This window comes from Sus scrofa, chromosome 9, assembly GCF_054392235.1.
Source record: "Sus scrofa isolate SSC_HxYL_T2T_F1_AM1 chromosome 9, Sscrofa_HxYL_maternal_Yorkshire_Landrace_v2.0, whole genome shotgun sequence".
In the NCBI taxonomy this organism is placed as follows: domain Eukaryota; kingdom Metazoa; phylum Chordata; class Mammalia; order Artiodactyla; family Suidae; genus Sus; species Sus scrofa.
The window spans coordinates 121,853,404-121,863,543 of NC_139391.1; the positions used below are offsets into that span (position 1 = coordinate 121,853,404).

A 10,140-nucleotide genomic window follows, 5' to 3' on the forward strand; every position below is an offset into this window, starting at 1 on the left:
TGTGGCAGAGGTACTTTTATCACCTTTAACAATAAAGATCATCTTTGCTTAAAGCTGAGCAAAAGTATACACACTTTATTTATTGCAAAGGTAGGCTTGAGTTCGTGAGAATGACCTTGCTCAGTCTCCCATAGGCAAATTACTTAAACTCTTAAGTTTCTTCATGTATAAAAGGCGGGTGATAATAGTACTTAATCATACAGTGGCTCTAGGATTAAATGACGTGATGTATGTGGAACATGTGGCCTGGAACTTGGCATCTGGTAAGAATAATGGTAGTGCAAACTTCTGGAACAGATTTCAGAAAAAAATGCTGTGTAATACTTTCTATCCCCAACGTTCTCCCTAGAGATACTTTAAGAAAAAGAAGCACCTGTCTTGGATAGTTGGGTTTGGTGCTAACCATGACCATTTTGGTTGTAGCACAAGAAAAATAATTGCTTTCATAAATGGGTCTGCATTTGATGACAACAAGCAGTGTCTAAATAAAAAATCATATTGCATTGTTTCGGGAAGTGATCTATGGAAATACAGTTTGATGTTGGTTATCTCATTTGGATTTTTCAGGGTAAAATGATGGCGTGTAAACACTGCAGTGACATTTTCAGCAAGGAAGGTGCTCTGAAAGTAGCAGCCATCAGCAGAGAGGACCAGGGAATTGAATCGGATGATGAGAAGGACTCTCTTAAGAAGCAGCTGAGGGAGATGGAGCTGGAATTGGCACAAACCAAACTGCAGCTGGTGGAGGCCAAGTGTAAAATCCAGGTTGGTGATTTGAGAAAAGATCAGTAGAAAAAAATGAACACTTTGTGGCCTAGGATATTCTAATACTGTAGAATATACCTGGAGCACTCAGAATCACTGCAATGTTACCGTATATGATGAATACATTTTCTGCCCATGGATGAGATGCAGTTTTGCATCATTTTTAAACACTGATATAAACAAACACATAGTTTAAAATACAATTAAAATTATATCTTACGAGAACTTAAGTATATGCTTTTTTTTTTTTTGTCTTTTCTAAGACTGCACCCATGGCATATGGAAGTTCCAGGCTAGAGATCTAATCAGAGTTGTAGCTGCTGGCCTACGCCACAGCCACAGCAATGCAGGATCCAAACCATGTCTGCAACCTACACCACAGCTCAAGGCAATGCAAGATCCTTAACCCACTGAGCAAGGCCAGGGATCAAACCCGCTCGTGGTTCCTAGTTGGATTCGTTAACCACTGAGCCACGATGGGAACTCCTTAAGTATATATATATTTTTTAATTTAATTTAATTTTATTTTATTTTATTTTTTGTCTTTTTAGGGCCGCACCTACTGCAAATGGAAGTTCTCAGTCTAGGAGTCAAGTCAGAGCTACCGCTGCCAGCCTACACCACAAGCAACACAGGATCTGAGCCACATCTGCGAACTACACCACAGCTCATGGCAATGCCGGATCCTTAACCCACCAAGTGAGGCCAAGGATTGAACCTGCATCCTCATGGATGCTAGTTGGGTTCATTACTGCTGAGACACGGGACTAGTATAGCCATGGGAACTACAAGTATATGCCTTTTTAGTTTACCCCGATACACACACACACACACACACACACACATACACACACACACACACACGTATATATATTTTTTTGTTTGTTTTGTTTTGTTGTTTTTTCCCTCCCCAAGGTCCTTTCCATTGAACTTGGTCACTTAGCTTATACTGAAAGTTGAAAGATGAAACCCCCCTTGTTCTCCTTCCCCCTGGCAGTGGAACATTGGCTGACAGCCATTCTTCTCTTTGGAGCTTCTCATCTTTACCTGTTTTTGCCAAATCCCTTTCCCTGTAATCTCTTTCCATACTGGAGGATATCAGAATTGGAGAAATAGTCCCAGCTTCTGATGGGCAATTCCCATTTCCTTTTTACCAGTAGTCCTTACCCTGGCCTGTGTCTTGCCATACAAAGGGCCAGCTGCACTACACCAAAGATCCTTAACTCTTCTGTGTCGGACTTTGTACGTTGTTCTCAGGGGCAAAGGCCATGTGTTTGGAACTAGAACTCATTCATGCTTAAGCTATCAGTAAAAATTCATTCTATCTCTACATTTGTATTTACCCGTGGTTCTAAACATGTTCCTTCAGGCTGCACCCTAAACCTAGATTTGGACCTCAATTTCAGGGAGAAAAGGGGGGTAAACAGGGTTTCATTTCTCTGATCAGAGAAAGCACAGATTCTGGGTTTAGTGGTAATTCTTTTATTATTTTTTTTTAATGACAATAACCATCACTTTTTAATTTTTTAAATTTTTTTCTACTTGCATAGCATTTTATTTTATTTTATTTTATTTATTTTATTTCCCCAACGCATTATTTTTTTTTTCTACAGTACAGCATGGTGATCCAGTTACACATACATGTATACATTCTTTTTTCTCACATTATCATGCTCCATCGTAAATGACTACTTTAGTGGTAATTCTTTTAGCTCTAAAAATCTTTTCTTGCATTAAGAAGCCAACTAAATCTCTCCTGGGTTTTATAGGAAGAAAGCTATGGCTATATAGACTTGGGGATTCCAAACGCTGTACTCTAGGTTTTTTTGGGGGGTTTTTTTGGCAGAGAGAAAACATTTATATAACTCAGATGATTTTCTTTCTTTAATTAGGAACTTGAACATCAGAGAGGAGCCCTTATGAATGAAATCCAAGCTGCAAAAAACTCTTGGTTTAGCAAAACCCTGAACTCTATCAAAACGGCCACAGGCACACAGCCCCTGCAGCCACCGCAGGCCACCCAGCCCCCCAAAGAGAGCACGTAGTTCCAGCCTCACCCAAGCACAAGAGCACAATGATCAAAGCAACGGTAACCCAGGAAGATCCTCCCTGGTGTCCCTTTGAAGGAGAGTAAAGGAGGCCAGACAGCAAGTCACGATCTTTCAGTAGCTCTCACTCTTTCTTGTGTGACACTTTCAAAGGGATGTAATTTAAACTAACATGGTTTATGTTAAATACCTGTTTTTGTGCTTCTTCACGGAAGGCCGTGTTCTGATCCATCATAGTATTACACATTATTTTATATGCCTGATGTTTGACTGGAAATAAGTAATTCAGAACTAAATGCTTTTTATTTAGAGCTAGAATTATTCATAATTATTTTTATCTTACATAAAAATGGAGATGTCTTTTATTCCAAGATTGAAGTGATAGGAAAGCTATTTGTCATAGAAAAAAGAAAAAAAAAAAAAGATTGAAACCTAAACCTCCTAACTTTCAGGATTTATTCAGATAAAGCACTCTGGGGCCAGTCATGACCACTGTCAGGTTTCCTCCTGAAAATGATTCCCTGGATAGTGATAACCTTGTCCGAAAGAAAGAACAGATCTGGAAATGAACAGTTCCCAAGGAGAATACTTCATTTTTATTTTCTTTGGGGTACATCTGGAAATAAAGTGCCAAGAACCACGGAATAAGGTTGACTATTGAGAACACACATGAGATAGAAAGAACTGAGGTTTTGATATATGCAGGATAAAATAAATCATTTTGGTCCTACTATTCTAACAGGTCCCTTTAAGAACTCCATCTGGGAATTGCAAGTTCCTAAGAATGAGCACAGTTGTGACTTCTGGCCAATGTACAGTCAGAAGTGGATGCTTCTTTAGGGATCTTCACAAGAGAAGCTAGAAAGGCCCAGGAACAGCTGTTGTGCTTAGAATGGAATAGAACCAGGGACAGAGTATTTCATTTAATGTTGTTATATACTTGCTAAGGAAACACTAATATACTATAACTTTGTTAAAGTTATGAAATGGGAAATAGAGGTCAGCTTCATGTCATCTTAGTTTAATATTAGGCAACTTTTTCTGATTTCTGTAGCTTCCTAAAAATGTGCCCCTGGTACCCCTAGATAAAGAGATGCAAATGCATTTGTAACATTTTTGATTGCATATAAAACCTTTATAGAAATACTTATCTCATGGAAAGGTAAAGCTATTGTTTAAAAGTTGATGGAAATATTTTTTTCAATTATATTTAACATGTCTTTATAAATAGACCTTGCAGGAAAATCCTTTGGTAAGGGAAAAACTAATTTTCCCATTTTTAAAGCTGTTTTGGAGGCCTTTGGTCCTTTTACACCAACCAAACTACTGTCAGCTATGTACAGTAACATGTATTGATACTCTTCCTTGGCTTCGTTGTTGAGCATATTTTTTGCAAGGGATCTTAAACTCTGCAGTGCCAGAGCAATTCTCATCTGTGCCATACGTCGCAGTTAAAAGTAATATACTCTTGGAGGTAAAAAGCATAAAAACCATCTTCACTCCAGGAGCATGCTCTACAAGCTCTTCACGGTGGCTCCTTTCCTCAAAAATAATCATTAAACTCTAAAAAGTTAAGTCCCTTCTATCAGTAAGTGTTCATATCACCTATAACCCATAAAACTGATGTGGCTGTTATCCTTCGTTACACTCATCAAATAATACTTTTCTTACAAAAAAAAATTTTTTTTGTCCTCCACATCTTTTATCATAGTTTTCATTTCCTTTCACCCAAAAGGAAAGTAACTCAGCATTCTGAGTATCTGTGTTGACTTTAACATTCCCTACATGATGGTTTAGAAAAGGTAATTTTTTCTCTTTTTTTTCTTTTTTTGTAAAATATAATGGCTAGAAAATTGCATCTTGGTACTTGTTTCTGTAAATCATTTAGTATAATTTGTTAGCTTTACTGGTACTTCATGCTTTAGATCCCAAGAAGCCTTGTACACGTTGCCTTATCAAATGGCTAGCTAAATTAAAGCTCTTCTTTTGTGTTTTGTGACTCTCATAAATCTAACTGTACAGAGCTCTTATACCATTTCACAGAATGCCTAAATTGAATAATTTTCCTTAAATGGCAGTTGAGAGAGAAATAGCTGTACGTCCTTACCTGTAGTTATTACCTGTAGACATGGCTCAATTTCATAGCCCCTTATATTTTTTTCTTTAAACAAAATCAGTAGGTACATACATTCCAAACATTTAATAAATTCATCTTTTGCATTTTTAAAAACTCTTTTAAAAGATTATAATGACCATCTATAGATTTTTTTTTTGTACCCTTCTCCAGTTCCGAATCATACTTGGGTATGCGTATTGGTACCATAGACTAAACTGGCCCTCCCTGCAATGCCTTTGGGTGAGTAGCAACTGCAAATACAGAAAAAAAGAAAATTGAAAAGTTGGTAAATTATTCATATAATGTTATAATAGCACTGTCTCAAACCACATGTCCTTTACCATGTATTGATTGAAAACTCATGCATCCCAGCATTAAGTAACTGCTAATTTTAATTTCTCTTATTTTGAGTATATTTGAAAATTACTACTCCTCTCTTGATTTCTTTTAGAAAGGGATTGACCAGCCCAAATATCCAGGAAATTTCCAAATATTCTAGAGTGTTTTTCATCTTTCCCTAGTATAAAACAGCCAACATTTGCAGCATTCTGAAAAGTGATTTTTTTTTTCATTAAATTCTGCAGAATCAATTAAGGGAATGAAATTCAATTTGACAATTCAGTCATTAGCTTTTATATCTTAAGAATCATAACACATTCCTTAAAGCTGAAAGAAACCAAGCTGAATTTTGCAGTGCATTGTTTGCTAGCTTCCTACATCCTGAGCCATGGCACAATTTAGTTATATTTAGTTACATATGATTTAATGCAAAAGAATTTTCAGTTACCTATAATGTTTTATATATGAGTGCCTATCAGAAACACTAATAGGAATGTGACATAGGCCTATGGCCTGTTTTTCCATGCAACCAGTAACACTCTTCCCCTCTCCCTGCTATTAAGTTAGTAGTTTATTCTTCATTGGCTTTCTTAAATTTCCATAATAAAGTAGGAAAGTAATCTTTGTACTAATGTTGGGATATTTAATAGTATTTATCTTGTTTCCATTGTTTTCAAAAATTTTATTTCTCTTATGCTATGTATTAATATTTATTTTTCTCAAACCTTTACTCCATTTTCTTAAAATATTTTCCAGCTAATAACTAGTGGTTAATTTCCTAGCTAAACTGAGAAAAACGAGAGGATACATAGTTTAGGGCACAAGAGGTGAGAGTTAGATCCTTTAAGTTGATTAGTTGCAAATCATTCTGCTAAGTTAGTTGTCTGATTTCAGGATCCTTTTAGAGAGAAAGGAGCCTTTAAAAAATCAAATACTTTGTTTTAGCTCTCTTGAAAAGAACACTTTTATTTACTAAGATGATTCCGTTGTATAACTTACTCTTTACAAAAAAACACTCTAAAGTAGCTCTGATTCTCTTGCTTCAGTTACAAGTAGATGAGAGCGTGGACAAACTCTGTTGTTTGATTTGAATGTTGTGAGGGGTGTGTGTGTGTGTGTGTGTGTGTGTGTGTGTGTGAAAGAGAGATTGGTAGAATTTTATATGGAGGAGTTGTGTGTGTGTGTGTGTGTGAAAGAGAGATTGGTAGAATTTTATATGGAGTATCCCTGCCTCTTTTGAATACCCAGGTACCATGCAACTGAACATGCACATGGTGATCAGATACAGAAGGCCAGACACAGCTCAGTGCCCTGTTTTCCTACCAGACGTAACTTGTTCCCTCCAGTTGCCATGCTGGTAACATTGAACTGGAACTGCTCCACAACATACTTCCTCTCTTAGAGTGGCTTCCATACAATACAGGCAAAGCCCTGAGGCATTTTCCTACCTTTCAAAAGCTATCAAAACAAATACTTCAGTATGGGCTGCACCTCAGTGGGAGATGATCTTGAGTTGTAAGGAGAAAAGTGGATGTTTACAAGTAGCCTAGTGACTACAGCCAGCTGTCAGATGTTCCCTACTAAGCTTCCATCTAAAAGACTACATGTTAAGTTTATCTTCAAATGAATTTGCTACCTGCTATAAAAACATCTTCACCAACACGTCCCACTCTCCCCACCCCCACCCCGGTTTATCATTTGTGGTATTCTGAAAACTTTAAAAGAATCATTGAGTAGAAAATTAATATTTTAAGTTTCTTTCCCTTTTCATTGGCAATAAATTAACATGTAAAATCTGTTAATAACTACATATTATATATGGACTAAAATATAGGAAACTGATTGATAAGGACATAAATACATCAAGACTCTGGTGTCATGAAAGCACAAGAATAAAGCCTGGAAATGGTCCCAGAATCCAAGATTCCAATAACCTTTGCATCAGTTTCACTATTTTTGGTATTTTGCATAATATATGGATCCTTAATTCAAATAAAGAAAAAAAGTTTCTCAGTCCCACTTTATTTATTTCAATTCCTACCTTTCCCCTTGCTGGGGAGGTAGTAGAAATTCTATGCCATCTATTTTTGTGAATTCTATGATTTTGTCCATGGCTTCTCCAATGAAAACAGGTTCCAGAATAAAGGAGTTGATTAGACCAAACTGTGCTAATTGACTACAAAAGAAATTAGTGAGCAGCTTTTCTCCTCTCTAAACACTGACCAATTAGATGTTTCCATAATTCCATGTATTATGTATAGTACACTCTATAAATGTAAATGTAATGCTTGTTAAGAAAAGTGCAATTTATTGTACATTGTCCCAACAAATGTTTACTTTTATAATTGTTATGAACTTGAATTGGATTAGTATCTTGTTTTCACGTGTGAATGAAGCCTTGTGAAGTAAACAAATGCAAGAAGGTAGCAAGGTGACTGTTTTTGTGAGCCAGTGATGTTTTCAATGCTTTGTGTTGCCCCTTTGGCCCCATTAAGCAGTAATAAACATTTGTTCTGGAAACCATACATGTCTTTTTTACTTTCTTTAGTTGATTTTATTCTGAATCATCTGAACCCGGTTTTTATGTAAAACTTATCTGACACTAGACTCTACACAAGCAAGAAGAAATACACAGGAATTTGTTCCAGGTTATACCTACCCTACAAAACGATATCCTGTACAGCACAGCCAAGTGCCCTGTATTCCTCTCTGTAGAGATTCTTTGGTTGCAAGTTAACAGAAACTCTCTCCAGCTAGCTTACTAATAATGCAATTAAATAAGAAGAAAAAAGTATATTTAATTCATAGCTACCAAAAGCTAAATTGTTGGGCCTGAGGCAGCAATGGGGAGAGAGAACTGGTATTCTATCAGGAACCTAAGCAACTGTTCTCATAATCACTCTTCTGCTTGTTTTGCCAGGTGATGCTTATCTGCTCCTGCCTCTTTGAAAAGAGGCATCTGCTTCTAAATGCACAGCTTCCAAGTTTACATGTCTTCAAGTGACCAGCAGAGATGGACTAGCATCTCAGCATCCCAATTCCAAAATCTTGCAAAAATATGCTTGGCTAGTCCTGGATTGGGTGGCTACTGCTAGCCTTTGAGAGTCACAGTGGGTGTCATTATATAATCCAACAGTGCTCCAGAGGCTCTCCTGGAGTGAAGGCAGGGTGCCTAGAATCCTGATTTGTGTTTTTTTCTAACTTGCTTTTCATTCAGGGTGTACATGGAACTGAATGAAAGTCAGATTGCAGATCTCCTCTTACAATTCAGTATTTTAAAAAAAATACTAATCAGAGATTGTAAAATTAGTTTGTGGCCCAAACCCAGACTACAGACATCTTTTGTTTGGTCCATGTTGTAGTTAAAACAATGAGAAATTTTACATCAAAAGTAAATTATTCAGAAAATATCTACTGAATTTGACAGGAGGTCATGAGTAGTCTTGACATAATAGTAAGTGGAACTCACTGTTCACTACTGATTAAAGGTCCTACACTTAGTGAAGTTACTTGTTAACTTGTAGATTTTTGTTCAGTAGTGTGCAAATCCCTATTTTCCTTCCAGAGGAACACATAACTCCAAAGGCCATATGTAGTTTACTACACCATAGGACATTAACCAGCTTATGTCTAACTTTGAAAATGTACACTAACATTCCATTGTTAAATTGCCCATAAGTACTCAGCTATGCAAATGCACTTTTTGATAGTTTTAACAACTTATTGATTCTATCATTAACCAATGAGTTGTATGAAATAGCAAAGCTCATTTTATATTTGCCTGAGAATCTTGATTTCACCTTTTTGAAATTACACTTTAACAAAACTTTTGATTACTGTCAAAAGGGCACTCAAAGCACAATCTTTTAATAATTCACTTACAAGGAAGTTCAGGCTGCAGAAAGATGAACTCACCAAACAGAAATTACAATATTTATAGGAAAAAACTATACAATTTCCAAGTATAGACTCTGTAAGTAGTTTGTTCCTGCTGAGAAACAGTAATTCTCACTATTATCCATACTTTTATTAGACATTAGCATTGCAAAAGTCAGAGATAAAGTGTGTTTGATTTTTAAGGAGTCTAATTTTATAGGAAAAGCTCAGGTTCAGAGTTTCATTGGGGAACTAGAACTAGACACAATGAACTGATGTGTATGTTGATGATGTTGGTTTTTGTTTGTTTTTGTTGTTTTTTTATCTATCTCAGGATACAAAGTTTTTGTTTTTGCTTTGAGATCCCATGTACCCAATTACTCGTAATGGCAGCAGAGCAAGGAGTCAGTTTTGCTTCTACATGATAGATGTATGGACAATTATAGTATACATCTGGAGAGAAGCAGAATTTTGTTTTGTTGACTCCTAAGAATGGGAATTCTGAGGTGTTTTAAATGCGGGCAGAAAGGGAAGACAGACAAAGCCAAGTGACGATCTGGTGGGAAACCATTCCAGAGAGAAAGCAAAGTTTACATGCAGAACCAGAGGTAAGAAGAAACTCAGTGGATTCAAGGAATGACAAAAATACCAGTGTTTAAACCAGGGAGAGGGGAGAGTGGTGAGAGATGAATTCCATGAGATGGGAAATTTATAAAAGGTGAGATATAAAATCATGTAGAACATCCTGGGTTATAGTGAGGAGTCTGGACTTTATTCTATACAATTGTGAAGGTTATTCTGGCTGCCCTGTGGAAAACTGTGGAGAAGGAGAGAAACCAGTTAAGAGGATAAAAATCCAGACAAAATAATGACACCTTAGTCTCAGTTGGTAGCAGTGGAGATTATGAGAAGTAGTTTTATTACCAACATACTTTGAAGATAAAACCAAGACTTGCCAGAAGATGGGATGTAGGACCTGAAACTGAAGACTCAAGT

General features: G+C 36.5%; 1 protein-coding gene across 2 annotated transcripts in view; it reads left to right on the plus strand.

Annotated features, from left to right (window-relative positions):
* The window catches only part of RABGAP1L (RAB GTPase activating protein 1 like), a 657,995-nt gene extending 650,202 nt beyond the window's left edge, over positions 1-7,793 (plus strand). Inside the window, 2 exon segments of one of the 2 annotated variants that reach the window (NM_001444343.1) lie at positions 568-765; positions 2,658-7,793. In NM_001444343.1, coding sequence (NP_001431272.1) covers positions 568-765; positions 2,658-2,810 — 351 coding nt within the window. In that variant the 3' untranslated portion in view covers positions 2,811-7,793. 2 annotated transcript variants of the gene reach the window in all.
* Positions 7,794-10,140: the final 2,347 nt, after the last annotated feature.